At 35.7% G+C, this 20,319-nt stretch overlaps 2 protein-coding genes and 1 non-coding gene across 3 annotated transcripts in view; 1 reads left to right on the top strand and 2 right to left on the bottom strand.

Moving 5' to 3' along the window:
- lpcat1 (lysophosphatidylcholine acyltransferase 1) overlaps positions 1-12,036 on the bottom strand; it is a 35,289-nt gene extending 23,253 nt beyond the window's left edge. Inside the window, exon 1 of the mRNA XM_007249420.4 lies at positions 11,792-12,036. Coding sequence (XP_007249482.4) covers positions 11,792-11,911 — 120 coding nt within the window. The 5' untranslated portion in view covers positions 11,912-12,036. The remainder of the gene's footprint in view (positions 1-11,791) is intronic.
- A 1,758-nt stretch (positions 12,037-13,794) lies between these two features.
- LOC103024850 (uncharacterized) lies at positions 13,795-15,640 on the bottom strand. Its single transcript, XR_007438058.1, has 2 exons — positions 15,519-15,640; positions 13,795-14,242 (listed from the first exon to the last, which is right to left on the bottom strand). It is a non-coding gene; the product is annotated as an uncharacterized LOC103024850 (transcript).
- A 757-nt stretch (positions 15,641-16,397) lies between these two features.
- ndufs6 (NADH:ubiquinone oxidoreductase subunit S6) lies at positions 16,398-20,047 on the top strand. The gene is made up of 5 exons (XM_015605805.3): positions 16,398-16,476; positions 16,658-16,863; positions 18,698-18,751; positions 18,860-18,982; positions 19,886-20,047. Exons 1-5 carry the CDS (start codon positions 16,413-16,415, stop codon positions 19,952-19,954), a joined length of 516 nt encoding a protein of 171 aa, XP_015461291.2. The 5' UTR covers positions 16,398-16,412; the 3' UTR covers positions 19,955-20,047.
- The last annotated feature ends 272 nt before the right edge of the window (positions 20,048-20,319 follow it).

The raw sequence follows: 20,319 nt of genomic DNA, 5'->3' as shown, positions 1-20,319 counted from the left end.
CAAAAGCAACTCGCTTTGTCAGCATAAATTACAGAGCGTGGTCAGCGGATGCTGAGGAGAATACTGTTCTTCAGATTCTTCAGCCTGATCTGCCCCATAAACTGTCATTATGAGCCCGATTTAAACCTGACATTCTATAGTAAGTAAAATGTTAAAATTGAGCCTTTTAAAAACATTTACGGGATGTTTGAATGAGCGAAATCTGTTCAGAATGATGATAATTAACATTGCAACACTGAAGAAGCATAGTTTATTAAGAACAGCTACGGTAAAGTGCATAATGCGGACATGTGGAGGAGCTCACGTGTGCGCCCCAGAGATGCGTGATTATAACATAACAATTATAACATTATAACTTGTGCAACTAACAGTTGTGCAAAAAACAGTTTGAATTGTTACTTTGTGCTTATCATACCATAGCTTTGTGTAAAATAAAAATAGCTAAAAAAAATCAGGTCAGGCAGAGAATCTAAACTCAACTTCACATTATCTTAAGAACAATAGAGATTAGATCGCTTCATGGAATGCGTTTTCATGGTCGAGCAGCTGCATTCAATCTTGCGTCACCAAACACAATTCGCTAGACATTAATATAGTGTATGATACAACATACATCACACAGCAGCCCACATTCCATGATATCAGTAAAGCATACATTATTAATCACAAGTTAAGGAAAGTTACTGTAAACATGTTTTTGCTTCCATTAAACAGTGTAGTGCTGATTTCGCTGCTGGATATACAGCAGCATGCAGTTTGTGTTACTGGGATCACTGCCAGTTTCAAACAACACAGCAATACATGAGCACAGGTGTGCTCTCTCTCACACACACACTCACACTGACACACACCCAGACACCCACAGAGCTACTGAATATTTAAACTGAGCAAAGGTGTGAGCTTCCAAATTCCAAGAATTATGCCTGTGACTCATATTATAAGATGGCAAAAAAGTTATTGTAATGGTTTTAATAATTTACTGATTTCATATTAGTAAATTAGATAAGTAAATGCTGAACATTATATATTGTTAAATAGCTTTTCCCACAATTTGGCAAGCATAAGTAATGCTTGTAGCTCACTTATTCATTATGTTTTTTTTCCTTTTAGAGTCAAACAATTAGTGAACAAATCTTCACCTGCTTTTTATCTTAGCAATTTTTTATGTCATTTTAAAAAATTAGGTTAGATTTATTTTTATGAAACTTGAACTTTGTGTGTACACATGCAATACGCTGTTCTACAAAGACACTATATGTTAAGCATTTTACATCTTGAAATACTTTCTACTCAATTGTTCAAATAGAGCTGGACAATATATCAATCTTTTATTGTATCATGATTATTTTCTCATAGTATCGGCAATATGCCTTAAAAAACATATCGACAAATGTACCTTTCATTACAAAGTGTGTCAAAAATCCTGTTAAAATTGGATAATGTTCAGCAAAAATCACTGTGCTACACACAAAAGAGCATTGTGATACATGTTAAATATTGAAGTATCATGAAAATATCTTTAAAAATATAATGATAGAATATTTCTACCAAATTATCCAGCTTTATCAGTCCATGATTACCTACCTCATGGGAGGTGGCTTTTATACTGTCCATATGGATATCAGAATTGTATCGATTGAGATTAAAAAACATATTGTGATACAAATTTTGACTATATCGTCCAGCTCTAGTGCAAAAGTACACCCAGTCAAATCAAGTTTTATCAATGTGTAAATGAGTGCACAGCCTCAACAGAGAATAAAGCGATATGCCATTAAATCAATATCAAAATTAATTGGGAATTTGACCTAAATTCTGACTAATTAATTAACTATTTTAATGACTAACAGACAAGGCTTTTTTTTCTTTAGTAAAAGCTGCTAGACTTGATCAGGTCAGTATTTCAATTTTTCCTTAATGTTGCTTTCATGTCTAATATTGTGGACAGTGTGGAGTCACATATTTGTATAACAAATATGATCCTTTATGAAACTATAGTGGTTCTTCTATGGCAGTGTCAAATTATGTCCACACAATGCATATAAATATAAATGTAATCAACAAGAATTGATTTTTTTTTGCTCAACTTCTAGCCTACAGTCAGGAAATACAATTTTCATTGTGATCCACTCTTACACACTGTTCACATGCATTTCTGGACAAGCTGTTTGAAAGAATATGCCTCACCAAAGTTACATAATACAATTAGAAGCTTGCTGAGATTGGAGTAGCATGCTAGAGACGCCTTCAGCTTTTTCTGATGATTTACACGGACATACTCTATAACCTCTGACTGGACTGATGGTATAAAATAATGAGCCAGGAGAAACATCATCTGCAGATTGTTATGAGGCCCTAATAAGATCAGTCTCTGGAGGTTGTGTGTGGCAGCCGTGCTCCTAAATAACCTTGTTAGGCCAATGTCACTGACACCAATAAAGCAGGCCATGTCATAGAGTGGTGATTAAATGAGGATGTGCTTCTTACGCCCTCTCAATGAGTGCATCAGGAGGAGATGAGCAGTGGGGGAGGGGGAGGAGTCTGTTTATTTATTTATCTGGAGCAGCTGTCAACACCTGCGGCCTCTCCAGACAGGACGATTAAAAAGATCTCCAAGCCAGGGCTATAGCTCCCCCGGGGAAAGAGATGGGGGAGTGATGGAGGAAATACCAGCCTGGAAACCCGAATGAGGGGGACACACATAGAGTATGATGTGCTAAACAAAGTACTACTGCACTGTGCAGTACATTAATCTATATAGTTATATTAGTCTTTGCAACGCTGACGTCACTCTAGGCCACAAAGGAGCACAAATGCAAATGAGCTCTCACCCTTTAACCAATCACACGGGACAAAATGAGTGCAATATTAATATTCTGAGCATAGCATACTGGATGTTTAATGCTAACTGTAAATGTTAGCATTAGCTCAATTTAACATAGACAGAATTGGAGAAATGCAGAAAGCATAATTAATTACTCAGTTTTCTAATCCCACCAGCTCACATCATGTGGTATATCCCACAGGAAGAAAACCAGAGAAAAACACACTTCTCCCCACCTCCCTGCCTATAAGGTCCCAATACCAGCCCCTTTCCTAGTGCATCCCATCCTCCATCTGCTCCTGAAATGCACTAAAAACAAATAAACAATCATTTTCTATCGCCGAAATAAAGGCAATGCATATTTTGTTGTTCTGTAATATAAACTGCAATTTTAAGGAAGGAATTTCACAAGACATTATTCAAATCAATATTTGAAGTAAAGTAAATTATACTGGGAATATATAATGATTTATCTGGTAGATGTCTTGTATACTGAGACAGTTTGGTACTTTGCAGCAAAAAAGTAAAAAAAAATGTAATTGAACATTGCACATCCTGCGATGTGACTATTGCACATACATACATCTCGGAATCAATGCTGAAATGACATACGCTTCAGCCCTAATTTAATACAACAAATGTACAGAGACATACCATATTAAGCCTTCTAATTGCTGCGATGCTGCTCTTTTGGATGCGGTTAAATGTAGTTTACAGCTACATTTGTGTGGATAGTGATGTTTGTTATATATGATGTGCTGCACCCTGGAGAGGGGAATCCGGTTAGTGGTGTTTAAAGATTTTACACAGTTTCCTCCATAAGGTACTGATGGAGCCTTACACAAATATGTTGTAATCCTTAATTCACAAATATGATCTGAGCCGCTCTTAGAATTGGCCATTTAAAGAAATAATATAAAAATATTTTTTTCTTAAATGAAACATGTGTCTAATACTGATACATAGCTGATTTTTTAAATCTCTAGACAAATAACTAACCTAATTAACTAAACAAACAAACAATATAAACAAAGACAAAGATGCTTTAAATGGAATATTATTTACAATAGTAGCTGTAGGAGGAGCCCACCAGCAAAGTCTACCAACCCAATTATATTAAAGTATTTTTTCACACTATAAAACGCACTTAAAATCCTTAAATGAATTTTACCAGTCATGTTGTAGGGTTTCTCACTGTAGCACTGTCGGGTAGCATTTACTAGCAATAAGCGCTGTAAACTGAGCTAAAATACTAAAAATCTAAGCTTACTTTAAATAAACAGAAGGGCTTAACTCACCCAAATAAACAGTTTTTTTTTAGGCGCCCCCAGTGGCGAGACCTGTTGAATTAGGAGTTCCTTACTATTGTCACTTAAAATGCACTTTATAATCTGGTGTGCCTTATGTATGGAAATAGACCAGAAAAAAGGTCATTAATAGTGTGCTTTATAGTCTGTAAAATGCGGTACCACATAAAAACACTTGAGTTTATTTTATTTTATCAAACCACAACTAAAGTACTAAGTGCTGATTATCACCAATCGCAGATATGGAGACTTACAATTTGTAAATATATCTAATCTATACAGGGATATCTGCTACGTAATAATAATATGAATGAAATATGTAGTCATAATGTGTCTCTTTTACCACTCTTTTTACCCAATAACACAAAGCTAGTGAGCTACACATTAACTGGTTTTCTGCACTGTTTTGGCAGTAGGTTTCTTCTGAAAGGTCAGTTACTGGGTGTGATTTTATCATAAAACCAGCAGAACTAGGAATCAGGAAGTGCTTTGGATGTAAACAAACACCTTATCCACACCAAATAACATACACAAAAAAAAAACACTTTCTGCCCACACCTACACGTGTGACTTTGCAGAAGTAGAATGTGGGTCAGACAAGTCTACTTTAAACCAAACCAACCAATGCATCCCACTGGATGCAATACAGACATAATGTCTGTGCATCACTCATAAAAGTCATTGTAATGGTCTCATGTTTTAATAAAGTAATGGGGTGCTAGCTAACTAGCTAGCTTACCCAATTTTCTAACATGAGAGAATCTAAAGTGTACAGTGTATTTTTACACCCCAAAATAAAGGATCTTCTATCTAGAGACCAACCTTCCTACAAATTCCAACCCAAATTCAACACAATACACCATGACCAGAGAAGCTTACTTACAGACCTGGCATGTTCACTTTGCAAGTACCAGCATCCAAGAATGGGTGTACTTGGTTTAGTCATTCTGCAATTGGAACAGCAGCATGGTCTGAAATGCTGGAATATTTGTCTGTGCCACAATATATCTCTTGAGACATCCTCAATAAAATGTGCAGAGCATGAAGGCATTTGGACCAGTGCTGACGTTTTGAAGTGCTTGGGCTGCAACCGATAAGGTTTTTATGTTCGGTTTGAAATAGCACAAATACACACGCAAAAGAAACAGGACCACTGGCTCCCAACTAGGGTTGCAGCGGTAACCGGTTTCACGGTATAACATGGTATCAAAATGCACGGTTACCATACCGTGTGTGTTTGCTTATTACCGGTAAAACGCAAGCCAGCGGAGAAACTCACCCGCGCATGCGCAACTCTGCTCCGCTTCAGCTACTCACAGCACACAGCGGGGAGAACGGCAGAAAGTGCATCAGACTAAACAAATCTCCGTCCGCCTAAAAAAAGGCTAAACTAAAATCAGCAGTGTGGGACTATTTCAGAGACCCGCCGAACGCACCCGAGGATGGTTATCCGATTTATAATCAATGTGGCTGTAAAGTCACAGCTAAAGGTGGACATACCTCAAACCTGTTCTCCCATCTCCGAGAACACCACCCCGCTGTGCAGCGCAAAATATGTGTTTAGTTTAAATTTTAATCTGAACCTAAATAAAACCTCTTTGTAGTCGTGCACAACCCATGCGGTAAGCGCCCGCAAAAGCGCTGAGAGCGCTGAGAAATTTGGGCACGCAGGTACAGGCGTGAAGTGCGTGCTACGATAGATTCACGTGTCCGTGTAAAGGTCCTGGCCGGACTGGATGTGAAAGACGCCATTCATTTACATGCGTTCATTTTTAAATTCTGACGTGCCTGTTTTTCATATGTTAAAACCAGACTCGGTGTGAAAGCCTTAAAATAGAAATCTCTATTGTGAGGATCATGTCAGAAATAAATCCCCTCTTTCTGCAGTATCTGGTTATATACCAACTTGGCAGTAAAACGGACGTTTACAACAGTTGTTGATCAGACACTGACCCAGGCTCAGTTTATTAAATATTTTAAATAATATTTAAATAATTTAAACTTAAATAATTGTACTGAATATTTTAAATACAGATATTTAGTTCTTAGAGGACATGTAATGTGTGTAATGTGTGTGTGTGTGTGTGTGTGTGTGTGTGTGTGTGTGTGTGTGTGTGTATGTGTGTATATATTTATATTTATATATATATATATATATATATATATATATATATATATATATATATATATTTTTTTTTTTTTTTTTTTTTTTTTTTTTTTAATATACACTCTTAATGCCCTTAAGAGTAGTGGAAAAACCCGGTTTCCTTCACCTGATGGTGTACAGCTTATTTTTCTTTAAGGAGACATTATCTATATAATTGTTCCAGGTTTCTACAATAAATAGTTAATTGAACAAAAAAACTTTGTTGTAATTTCTTTAAGGGTCAGTTTAATAATATATGTAACAAACTGTGATACAGTGATAACCGTGATACCGCGGTATTTTCTGAGACGATTATCATACCGTGAAAATCTCATACCGTTGCAACCCTACTCCCAACTATAAAAAAAAAAGAAAAAACATTTTATGTGTTTTAACTAGGGGTGGGCGATATGGCTCTAAAATAATATCACGATATTTCAGGGTATTTTCGCAATAACTATATACTTGGCGATATAGGAAAACAGAAAAATAATTAATTAATTTCAGGAATATAGTATAAGAGTATAACAGCATATCAAGATACAGGCTAAATAAATAATATAGCATAAAATAATATAATGCAGCAAAAAATATTGCAGAATATTTAGTGCATGCATATAAACTGCAAACTAAAACAATTATACAATAAATACACTTAAAGCTTCACAGTAAATAATAAGACTACTTTTAAGACAGAACAGCCCTATTATCACGATATGGATTTTTAATATCACAATATTTCTGCGTCACAATATATTGTATACGATATAATATTGCCCACCCCTAGTTTTAAACATAGAATAATTAGCATTCCTGAACTGTATAAAGCATGCTTTGTGTAGAATGTGTAGAAGTCACATTTTGTAACCAAAGTGGTGTATACAGGAAGTACAGAGAAGGTTGCACAGATATTTAAACCATCATGAGTCTGAATCATGAGGTTAGAAGTGAGCATAGTTATGACGACATCACTGACAACTTCACAATATGTTTTAGAAGTGCAATAATATAGTAAAATGGGACAAACATATGTTTTGTTTTTTAAAAAGGTTTTTTTTTTATGATTTGCCAAGATAAACATGGATTGATACATAAAAAAATAAGAAAAACTATGTGATGTTTGCCGCTCTCACTCTCTCCAAACAGAGACAAGACTAAATTCCCTGATCAGATGAGTTCCGTTGATGAACTTCCTCTCTTGCTTTACATCTCCTTTTCATAAACAGGATCATGATCATGAGAGATTATAAAGAGGAAGATGAAAGGAAAAATTTGCTTTGCGATGCTTGGGAGGAACATGAGCACACCACAAAGGGTACTGGGTTGGTCTACAGATCAGATTCAATGTAAACTACAGTGTCATGAAGAGCTTGTTCCCTGCATTAATATTAATTCAAGGGAAATGTTTGAGAAAACAAAACACCTAACATGATAGATACTTAACACCTAACCCCCTGTATGAAACTGTGAACACCAGCTTTCTTTCAACAATCCACAAAGCAGCAATAACTCTTTCTGTTGTAGTTCCTTAGTTCCTTAGTGTTTCACAATGCTATGAAGGAATTCTGGCCCACTCCTCCCTGTAGATCTGCTGACGCTCAATGACGTTTTTAAGCCTTGAAGCATCAACTGATAATTTCAGGTTCTGCCACATTTCTATAGGGTTTCTATAGGGGTAGCTATACCATTCCAAAATCTGCATTTCTTATCATTTTTAATCACTGCAGAGTAGACATGGTGGTGTGCTTTGCCTTGTCGTATGACCCAGTTGTGCTTTAGTTTCAGATGATGCCTTGAAGAGTTCTCTAATACAAATCAGAATGTTAACAAAGTGCCCAAGTTCTGATGATGCAAAGCACCCTCAAGCCATGACACATCCACCACCATGCTTCACAGTCGGTATGAGATTCTTACTTGAAAAAAAAAAAAAGGGTGCGAGAGAATGAGGTTCTTAGTAGGGGTGGGCGCTATGGCTCTAAAATAATATCACGATATTTCATGGTATTTTCGCGATAACGTTACTCTTGGCGATTTGACGAAATACTGAATTAAAAAAATGATTTCAAGAAAAGACTAATGCACCAAAATCAATATTAAATTTTCTTACTGCACGTGATATGATATGGCACACCCTTAACTGAGATTTTTAAAAATACCAGAAATTACTTAGATTTGTAAAAGCTCAAGAACATTAATCCAGAATATCATGGTACTAATAATGCGTTCTACATATCTCCAGGATTAAAGTAAATTAAATGATACTGGACAGATATAATCTGTCTCTAGTAGATGGGAAATGGGAAAGGCGAACAGTGTGAATTGTTCTTTTGCTAAAAACAGCATAAAAGTAGTACCCTGATGTGATAATTGGGGGTGGGTGATATGGCACGATATTTCAGGGCATAATATCGCTCACGATATCAAAAAATTTTGGCGGTATTATCGTGTACGATACGATATGGCACACCCCTAGTTCTTAGTGAATTGAGATGAGTACTTATAGTCTTCTTTATTGGAAATGGTTGCATCATAAACACTGATTGGTTTAAGACAGGCAGGCAATTCTTTACATGCTTTTAGATTCCTACCACATTCCAAGAATTTCTTTTTTGACGAGACTTCTTTGTAACATTTGCACACCCCTTTTCCCGTAACTATATTGAACAGCTTTGGCTTAAATCAAGGCAGGTAACTAACTGGAGACTTAATATAATGCAAAACTGTGCAGAAAAGAATTTTTAATAATGCATTTTATGGCATTGAACATATGCAGCCAGCTTTTGAGTGATATACATAAAAATATGTTATGTGTGTGCATCCATCTGTGCACCCACTGCCACAGACAGAGGCCTTCAGCTGCACAAACACACATTGATTATATACTGCATTCTCCATAGAAAGAACGGTCAATAAGGTATAATCCTCCAGTATACATCTGTGGAGCAGTAGGACTGCACTCTCTGTAGGGATGGAGCTCGATTGACTCTTCGGAATCAACAATACTACTTCACCATGTTAATGTTCTCATGATATATTGCAAACAAATCCTCAAAGTTAAGGTTACTTAGAAAAAAAGCCTCCTCATAAAAATAGAGACTGTTATTGCAACAAAATACCAAATTGTACCGTTGGTTTCAAAAGAAATGTTGGATGACAAGTAGGGATGCAACTATGATGATTATTTTTTTATTAGTCAGTTGATCAATAATTATTTACGCCATGGCCTTCCTTGCTTTAGAATGAAGGAACAGCTAAAACTCTGATTTAAACATCATGTAATGTCCAAAAGATGTGGAATGTACTACGAGTAGTGAGTAAATGTGTAATCTGTTGTGTTTGAGCACTTTTGGAGACACAGACCCAGACACAGTGTAAACTGTGAGAGTGAGCCTATTACCCCTCTCGTTTTGCATTTCTGTCCCCAGCACTGAATTGTGTGGTCTGGTGCTGTAACAAATTAGACACAAACGTTCAAATAATTGTTGCAGCCCTAATTACAAGTTGTATATACGCTTTTGAATATATAGTGTATTTCTCAGATTGGAATACAGAGTTTGGCTCATGTAAAAATATTTTTAAAACAATATTTGTAGCAAAATTCCAGTGAATTAAAACTGCAAAAGCCTAACCAGCATAACATTTATTTATCTATTTTATTGTTGATGATTATGGCTTTCATAGTCAGAAAAAAAATTAAATATTATATAAGACCAGTTGGTACTTTTGGCAGTGTGGGGAAATGAAATCCACATCTCCATAAAAGATGACATGTCTCTTTAAACAATCAGTGACTATCAATATATTTTGCATTTCATTTGAAAATCAAGGGACCAGAGTCTGGAAGAAGAGTGAAGAGGCACACAGTCCAAACTGCTTCAAGCTGAGGTCTAGTGTGAAAAGTTTCCACAATCAGTGATGGTTTGTCATCTGCTGGTGTTGGTCCACTGTGTTATATCAAGTCTAAAGTCAGTGCAGTGTTTTCCTATAGAATCTTACAGCTCTTTATGCTTATGGAGATGTGGATTTCATTTTCCAGCAGGACTTGGCACACTGCCCAAACTGTCAAATGTACAAAATGGTCTTATATAATATTATAATTTTCTGAGACACTGATTTTTGGGTTTTCTTTGGCTGTAGTTCATAATCATCAACTAAAAAAAATAAATAAAAATTAACGCTTAAAATAGATCACTTTGTGTGTATCACATCTATATAATATATGAGTTACTGAATTACTGAAATAAAGTAACTTTTCAATTATATTCTAATTTTGTGAGAGACACTAGTACAGGGGTGTCCAAACTTTTTTTTTCAAATTGATGTTTAATTTCTTGATGTCTCTTAATATTAAACTCCTTAATTACGTCAACTTTTAGACTCTTTGGCCTGTTTTTCTGCGCTAGAAACGCGCACCCTCTCCGCTTTTAGACTCTTTGCCCTGTTTTCTGCGCTAGAAATGCGCACCCTCTCCGCTTTTAGACTCTTTGGTCCATTTTTCTGCGCTAGAAAAGCACGCTCTCTCCGCTTTTAGACTGTTTGGCCCGTTTTTCTGCGCTAGAAATGCGCACCCTCTCCGCTTTTAGACTCTTTGGTCCATTTTTCTGCGCTAGAAACGCGCACCCTCTCCGCTTTTAGACTCTTTGGCCCGTTTTTCTGCGCTAGAAAAGCACGCTCTCTCCGCTTTTAGACTCTTTGGTCCATTTTTCTGCGCTAGAAAAGCACGCTCTCTCCGCTTTTAGACTCTTTGGCCCGTTTTTCTGCGCTAGCAATGCGCACCCTCTTCGCTTTTAGACCTTTTTGGCCCGCTTTTCTGCGCTAGAAATGCGCACATTATAAAAACCTGCTTAACAGCGGTCCAACTTTCATTCTATTTCTAAAATACCTCGAGGGCCGCTCCAAAAAAGGAAACGGGCTGCAAATGGGCCGGGGGGCGTAGTTTGGACACCCCTGCACTAGTATGTATATATAACACAGCATTACACTTAATTGATCATAGTATAGATATTAGTGTACTTAGTACACTAATATGAGTAACAATAATAAGAGTGTAATTCTTTACTCTTGTTTATTGTGTATTGACTAACAGCCAGATTTACACAAAATAAAGCATTCTAATAGTCTTATAGTCTAATAGAAAACATATTAGAAGTACAGCAATAAAATACAATGAGTCATAAATTAGCAAAAAATAAATAATAATAATAATTACTGCCACTATGCTTATTTATATCATGCTACTGGATCATCAATTTAATAACACACATATCAACCACACACTAGGGCTCTACATCAGAAGATAATATATAGAAGAAAACAGCACAAATGTTGTGGTAAACTGGTAAGATTAATTTTTCCCCAACTAAAGTCTGTTTATTTTATTTTATTTAACCTCCAGTTCGATTTGAAGTTTTCTTGTTTAGGTTTCTAAACTATGAGAACAGTAGAAACAGTAGGGGAACATTCAGGTTTCAGCTGCTCCTCCATCCGCACGGAAACTTCAGGAGCTTCTCTTACCTTGACTTTCTGGAGAGCGGTGAGCCGCAGCTCGTGTATGAAGGGGTTAATAAACTGTGCTGAGAGCTGAGAGTCCTCTCCGTCCGCCAGGGTTAACCGTTTCCTTTTCGCGAACCTCATGTTTCCACAGTCTCCCCGTGTTTAAAGCTGCTGTTTCTGAAACTCTTCCACTGTTTGAGAGGAATAACAAACCCGTTCTGAGCTGCCCTCGCCCGCAGCGCTCATCACCCCGGCCCCGCCCCCTCGCTCTGCCGCGCATGCGTGATGAGTGGGCGCGTCACAAGCAGGAGAGTTGTGGATAACCAACCTCTTTACACATTTTAGAAATTTGTCAGTTGTTGCTTAACATTGTATCAAAATCTCATGATTACTCAACCAATAAAATGCTCAAAAATTAGAATAAATAATACATTTTGCATTTTAGTGACAACTATTGTCCTCTATTGTCCTTTACAAAAAAAAAAACAGTCTAATCTGTGAATGTTCATCAATACATTCAATAATGTTCTCATAAAATTTGAATATCATTGAAAAGTTACTTTATTTCAGTGATTCAGTTCAAAATGTGAAACTAATCTATTATATAGATGTATTACACACAGAAGAATCTATTTTAAGCGTTTGTATCTTTTATTGTTGATGATTATGGCTTACAGCAAAAAAAAAACAAATATCAGTGTTGAAGAAAATTTGAATATTATTTTGAACTGAAATAAAGTAAATTTTGAATGATATTAAATTTTTTGAGATGCACTAGTACTTTGTGTGACATGACATAACCAATTAATTTAAAACAGGTTGTTTTTACAGCTTATATTTCCAAACATGGGCATTGTTGACATCAAATTCCTCTATTTTCCATTACATGGGCCAACTGACCGCATGAAAATTAATGTTTAGGTGTGAGATGTTGCATTATGCAGAAAAATCATCAACTCGTTTTTACAGTGGTGATGGGATCTCCAGGGTCACAGTGGCTACAAAGCAATTTAAATCTACGTTTTATTTTGTTACTGTTTTGTCTTTAAAAGAAGCTCCCATTGCTCCACCCCATTGCCCTGCACATAGTATGCATACTGCAAAAAAAAACTAGATAAAATATATGTACATTTATATGTAGATTTTTATACTTAAATTAAGCAAAATTCTGCCAATGGGGTGAGCTCATTTTTAGTAGTAAAAATTCTTAAAATAAGCAAAAGTCTCAAATCACAAAGTCTTAAAATGAGTTAAGTAAGAAAATTCCCTTATTGTCTGGCTTAAATTTCAAACTTATTTGAGTTAAAAATGTAAATTCTTTAAAATAAGAAACTTCTAAGTAAAACTGAATAAGTTAATTGTTTATAAAATCAGTAAAACAATGTTACACTTACAACGCTTAGTAAGACAATGCTCATGAGAGAAAGAAAATACGATTTATTGCCTTAAAATTTGATAGTTTTACTTGATAAGATTTTGTTTTTTGCAGGTAGTTTTGCAGTTCTGCAGAAACAAATTGTCATTTTTTTCTACAATACTGTTCCACATTAAACCACTCTAGAAAAGTATTTTATGGATAGTGCATGATGCTAAAAACTCCGAAATTGAGGGCTGGACAATGATGATCCCTGTGTGCTGGTGAAGCCATGAGTGCTTTGTTGAAGATGACACCACTGCCTTCCCTGTGTGCATGTTGTAAAAAAATGGTTTGCTTTTCTTCAATAAAAATTGTTTAAATCGTTTAAATGTTGTATTAAAACAGTTTACATACTGCATAATAGTCAGTATTTAGTTAATCATTTTTTGAGGTCACACACATTTGTGCATATTCATAAATTTTGCCAATATTTACAGACGCTGATGGTGGTTTTGGCACATAAAAGTGCACACATGCCATAAGGGTACCAGTAGAGAAAACAATTTAAAAAACAATCTGAATGAGAGAAGTTTTTTCTGATCTGATCTTATGGAACACTTAGGGCAATGCAGAAATATCTACCCAAACACACACAGAAGCTTTAGCATTACAGTGATACACATATCTTTATTATTACAGAAAAGAAGTGAAATACAACAAAGAGTGGGATCAACCAGAAGAAACTCATCCCTGCCGTTGTTTGTGTCTTGGGTGGGTTTTGCAATAAACAAACAGCCGTCCTCTGCGGCGAACAAAAAAGCAGTCTTTGCAGCGTTTCTTCAGCGCTGTTTTGGTTTTCATGCCGGCAGAAGGCTGCACACACAGGAGCTGCTGACACTGTCCAACCAAAGGTGAGCAGAGTGGGCTGCGCAGACCCTGAACAGGGCTGAAGATTCCTCTGGCTGGAGCCAAAGCAGCTGTGACAGTGGAGATGCAGCGCTGGGCACTCGCTGCAGGTAAGGAGCTGGCAGCCGCAAACTTCACAACATGAGACAGCTGCCGGGTCAGGGAGCTGACTAGACGAGGAAGAAACAGCGGTGCCATGGCGCCACCACCTGTACAGGGAGCTGAAAACAGGCAAATTGGGAAAAAGGCTTAAATAATATAACTAACTGTACAGTCATTTTAAATATAATTCAAAAATATTAAAGTTTAATGGCTTGCTTTATGGCAAATTCAGGCAGAACAACAGCAAGGCAGCACTCAATAGCACTCGATACACTCATTACAGCCCCACACTGTAGATATAAGCACATGAAATGTGCCATTTACTCTTGTATTAAACCCTAATTTATCAACACATTTACTAAGATAAGAAAATCCATTATGAGTCCCACAGTGGAGAAATGCAGCAATGAAGAAATTACAGCAGCAAAGGGATAGCCAAGCCCCCACATTAGAGAGAGATAACAAACAATTTAAAAATTTGAATGATTTTGAAGATTTAAAATTAAGAATGATAAAGTATCAAAAATGAGTGAAATATATTTACATGTCAATATTAAAACTGCACATAAAAATTGTTACACATCTAGAGATTGTAAAGAATAAAATGAATACAAATTACAGACTAAAATACAAGAAACTGAATAATACTGATACTACTAAATGAAGCATTTTTCACAAAACAATGGTTTGTCATTTAAGTATACTGACATTATACTGTGCATCATCGTTATATTTCGTTTTTGGGATCTCACCACTGCCATTTCCAGTGTGGTTTTCTTAAAATCTCCAGATAATAAAAAAAAATATCAATAATAAAGCATCAAAAATATGTGAAGTAAATTTAAATGTGAACATTAAAACTGCACATGAAAACACTGTAAAATTATTACACATCTAAAAATTGCACACTTGTACGGTATTACAATATTAAATTAAGCATCTTGTAAGCGTATAGTGTGTAACTTAATGACTGACTATTTTTTTTTTATATTATCCGAGATTTCACTTACTATCTGCTCTTAGTGTAACATGCCGGTTATAGGGAATGGTACAAATTACAAACTAAAAAAATACAAGAAACTGCAATTTTCCAGTGTGTTTTTCTTAAAATCTTCAGATTTGGCAACATGGCTAAATCTGGACAGTGCAGCACCAAATGCTGCCGGTTTTGTCTCATTTCAGCTACCACTTCCTCTGCTGCTTTCGTTCTGTGATTTAGTTTAGCTACCCCTAGCTAACCTAGGTTAACTAACTAACGCTAGCTAACTTAATTAAAGCTAACTAACGTTAGCTAGCTAGCTAGGTCAGGTAATAATAGATTCTTTACCTATAATACCGGATACCCTTCATTTAAATGGCGCACAGTTAAGTAAGAATACCTACCTGTTTCTATAAAGCGTTAAATACTGATATTTGTTATATGCGGGTCTGTTATAATCCCGTTTATTGATCTGTGCGCATGTTTCTCTCTCTGCACCAGTCCAGCTTGAAAACGACACTTCCTGTGACGTAGATGACTTTGAGAAAAGTCGTTGGGCCGTTTCATACAGAAGCGATGACACCTATACCCTACACCCTATTCCCTGCGCACTACTCCCTACTCAACACTTCATATTCCCAACATCATTATAAAAAAAGCTGCATGCCCAAAAGCAATCATGAAATAATTAATAAAAAAAACTATAACATTTTCGAGCTGTAATATTCACACCACAACCATATATACTATACCTTATTAATATTTAATATTTTTTTAACATATAAATTCTACTATGAAATGTGGGACAAGACACTATAATACTTCAATTTGATTGGCTATGTAACATTTCTTACACTTCTGTACTAAATTGATTGCATTATTTGTTTCATAGAATCTTTTAGCGCATATAACACTGGTGATTATTCTCTTTGGTGGGCTACCGACAAATGTATTTTTTTTTTATATAAGATTGATTAAATTTTCCTTTACTTTGCAATTATTTTGAAACTGATACAATTATTTAATAATTAAATTACAAAAAAAGAACACCTTAATTTAACCTAAATTCAAACTATCTCAATATTTTGAGATACTAAGTCAATATTTTGAGATACTAAGTCAATATTTTGAGATACTAAGTCAACATATTGTGATACTATCTCAATTATTTTTATTTTTTAGGTGGCGGGAATGGGCTTCCATATGTTCACCAGTGCAGTAAAAAAAAATCTGATTAAGGGCTCTTATTTGTGGGGAAATTTGAGACAACACTAGAAAGTGCACAATAGAACAAAGGAATGAGGCTGACCCTGAAGGACCAGACAGAAGTTCTACCTGCGTTCAGCGCCATCTGCTGTACCGGTGCGCTCAGATTACTGAAGCGTTATTGAAGAATTCATAAGATTTTTTCTTTTTTTCTGATGTTTTATTTTAATGTATTTTTTTTGTCTATGTGTGGTGTTCATTCTTTCCGACGTGTAAGTTTATGTGTGCGAAACGTATGTAAACAGTCTGTAAAACACACTATAACATTTTTGAACAGCGCTGTTGGGCACTAGGGGTCAGCAGAGGGAAGCCCGGAGCGGAGGAGCTGTGAGGAGAAACATGGCAGCCTCCTTCCCCAAGATGTTGTCCTTCGGTAAAAATACGAGGATTTTACTCGGAGTTTTGAGGCTTTCTGTGGTTCCTGCTCAGAGCTACACTGTACCTGTTTCAAACTACGGGGAAAAGATCACTCACACTGGGCAGGTAACGTCTGGCTTCTGAAATATACCGGACTGTTTTCCTTCAGCAGTGATCGCTAACCTAGTTAGCGTTAGCTGTATGCTAGCTATCTATCCACCTTCACTTTGCAAACTGTGTAAACAGCCGAGCAGCTCTGAAAATTTTTCAGCTGTTTTAATTTCAACAGTATTTGTGGCTGGAATTAAGCTGGATTGAGGAGGCCTATATATATAAACTAATAAAAGAGACACAATGCAGTGCTGTTTAAATGTAACTGGATAATTAACTATCAACAGTTTATCTTTAAAGCACTCTGGTTTTAAAATAATAATAATAAGTGCTGAACATTTTTTTATTAAATCACCTAGGTATTTATTTCGCTCTTAGCTCGATTTCCAGTACTCTGGACACTGTTAATTGCATATGTCGTCGTATACTTATGATGTCTGCCTGTCAGTCTCTGTTTGTCTCTCTCTCTCTTTCTCTCTCTATCTATCTATCTCTCTCTCTCTATCTATCTCTCTTTCTCTATCTTTCTTTCAATTTTTTCAATTAAAATTTAAAAAAGCTTTATTGGCATGAATTGCAATTAACAACTTTTGCCAAAGCAATGAAACAAGAAGTTAATATACAAAAGGTAAAAAAATACAATACATATACAAATGTATATATTAACATATCTTACATATAAAAGTAAATATAAATAAATAATAAAAAAAGAAAATAAATGAATAAGATATTAATAACAGTTGTATGTTGTAATTATTTAAGAAGAGTTGTGATTAGTCTGTTGATTAAGCTGATTTCTGTGATGATGTAGAGCTGAGACGTATTTTGGCTGATAGTGTTATGGTCTCAGCTTCTTCTTCGAGAACGACTCTTTCTCTATCTCTCTATCTGTCTCGATCTTTCTGTCTCCCTCTCTGTCTGTCTCTCTCTCCCATTCATCTCACTTTCTGTTTGTATCTCTCTCTCTCTCTTTCTCTCTCTCTCTATCTCTGTCTCAATCTTTCTATCTGTCTCTCTCTGTCTCTGTCTCTCTCTTTATCTTACTTTCTGTTTGTATTTCTCTCTCTCTTTCTCTCTATCTCTCTATCTGTCTGTCTCAATCTTTATATCTGTCTCCCTCTATCTGTCTCTGTCTCTCTCTTGATCTCACTTTCTGTTTGTATTTCTCTCTCTCTCTCACTCTCTCACTCATCTCATCCTTTTTGTGTGTAATTAGGCCTGTTTCATTTTCTTCAGGTGCAACTAAAAATTAGAATATCATTGAAAAGTTACTTTATTTCAGTAACTCAGTTAAAATGTGAAATTCATATATTATATAGATGTATTACACACAGAAAGATCCATTTTAAGCGTTCATTTATTTTATTGTTGATGATTATGGAAAGAAAGTCAGTCTCTCAGAAAATTCGAATATTATGTAAGACCAATTGGTACTTTTGGCAGTGTGGGCAGTGTGCCAAGTCCTGCTGGAAAATGAAATCTGCATCTCCATAAAAGTTGTCAGCAGAGGGAAGCATGAAGTGCTGAAAGATTTTCTGGAAAAATAAAAAACTGTACTGACTTTGGACTTGATATAACACAGTGAACCAACACCAGTAGATGACCTGGATCTACAACCCATCACTGATCATCAGTAAATTTTACATTTTATTTGTAAATCAAGGGAGCAGAGCCTGGAAAAAGAGTAGAGAGAAGCACAGTACAAGCTGCTTGAGGTCTAGTGTGAAGTTTCCACAATCAGTGTTGGTTTGGAGAGACATGTCTTTTCTGGTGTTGGTCCACTATCAGCATGATAAAGAGATGATGAATTTACTTTCAGATTTATACTAAAATGTATTTTTGATTGCAGGTTTATGATGAAAATGATGTGAGAAGAATGAGATTCGTGGGTAGACAAAAAGAGGTAACATTAAATGCAAACATGCTATCATTGAAGATTGATTGAAATGTATTTGTCCATATTGTGGAATTATTCTCTCGTTTATGTTCCTGTTAATCTCTTATTATGTAGGTGAATGAGAACTTCGCCATCAAACTGGTTGCAGAGGAGCCAGTGTCTGATCTAGAAGCAAGAGTGGTTTCTTGTGATGGGGGTGGAGGAGCTCTCGGTCACCCCAAGGTCTACATTAACTTGGTAAGCAGTTTTTATCAATAACTACACGAACAGAAAATGGTGTGCCTTAAATTCATATAATTACTGAACAGCTCTGTTAAACAGCAGTGAATAAAATAGGAATACATCTTACTTGAAATTCTGAAATTCTGTGCATGTACACTGTGCAAGTGTACATGCACAGTTAACATAATATTCCACTAACTTAATAATGGGATTATAAGTATGACAGTGGAGTAAATTAAATACATGTGACAGAAATCTTCAGTTTCTGGCCTGGAAGATCAGGGATTGTTTTTTACTTAGAACACTGGACAGTTAGTAAAGGTGTCAAACCAGGTGTTGTTAATTAGATAAATCACCAAACCTCCAGGACTAGAAGAACCCTGCTATATTCAGGATTGGAAACCTGAAATACAGTCTTCTAATGGAGGAAATTTAGGGGCAGTTTCTCAAACAGGGATTAAGCTAGTCTTTGACTGCGCAGTGCTTTAAATGTAGATTTTCCATTTTAAGGAAAACATTGTGTACGACAAGGCTTAATCCCTATTAAGCTTGGCAGCACCTGAATCTCGATGTAAATAACATGATTTAACAACTCAGTATCTCAGTCAACCTGAAAACACCCTATCTGCCTTCAAAATAGAACACAGCCTATCTGAAACCAACTAGTTCTGCAGACTGCAGGAAGCATCATTGGCTTTTTAATGCTTTTATTGTATTAAAGGAACATCAAAAAATCTGTAATATTAAATGTAATGCCTCTAAAAAACACTATTTTCTACTGTGAAGTTAACTAATAAACATAAGTTAAGTATTAAACATAAGTTAAAACTAATGTTAAGTTAACATGGATCTGGATTAAGGATTAAATAGTAAAATTTGTAATAATTCATACAATTTCTTCTCACACTTCTCACACAGGACAAACTGACCAAAGTGGGCACATGTGGATACTGTGGACGGCAGTTTCAGCAGAAACACCATCACTGAAAAAAACGTCTTCATAGTCTGCTTGTTATAAATTATTTCCTTTGACAAATGCTTCATTCGTTTCCTGTAAAAAATAAAATCTTACTATGAAAACAGTAGTGTACTTCTATTTTTCAAATTTCTGTAACTTCTGTAACTGTTATTAAATCTTATGCACCAATCACAATTTATTTTGTTAATAATTTACACCACACTATCCTTTTTTCTAGACCTATTATCCATTTTTAAGCTCCAGTGAGCATATAGTAACTCTTTTTAGCTCTTTAATAACAAACTGTAGTCTTTCTGTTTGTCTTCATACTTTATTTTCCTTTTTTTTTTTACCATGTTCTTCAAATGTCAGGATCATCAAAGATCAGTTATTA

The sequence above is a fragment of the Astyanax mexicanus genome, chromosome 3, assembly GCF_023375975.1.
Source record: "Astyanax mexicanus isolate ESR-SI-001 chromosome 3, AstMex3_surface, whole genome shotgun sequence".
Classification (NCBI taxonomy): domain Eukaryota; kingdom Metazoa; phylum Chordata; class Actinopteri; order Characiformes; family Acestrorhamphidae; genus Astyanax; species Astyanax mexicanus.
The sequence above is the reverse complement of the archived record's forward strand: the minus strand, read 5'-3'. Positions and strand labels throughout refer to the sequence as shown.

Excerpts from the sequence above, each read along its gene's own strand:
- ndufs6 (XM_015605805.3), top strand. The coding sequence starts at position 16,413 with ATGAGGCTGACCCTGAAGGACCAGACAGAAGTTCTACCTGCGTTCAGC. Across the intron at positions 16,477-16,657 it reads CAGCGCCATCTGCTGTACCG|CGCTGTTGGGCACTAGGGGT; the intron begins GTGCGCTCAGAT and ends ATTTTTGAACAG. Across the intron at positions 18,983-19,885 it reads CCAAGGTCTACATTAACTTG|GACAAACTGACCAAAGTGGG; the intron begins GTAAGCAGTTTT and ends CTTCTCACACAG.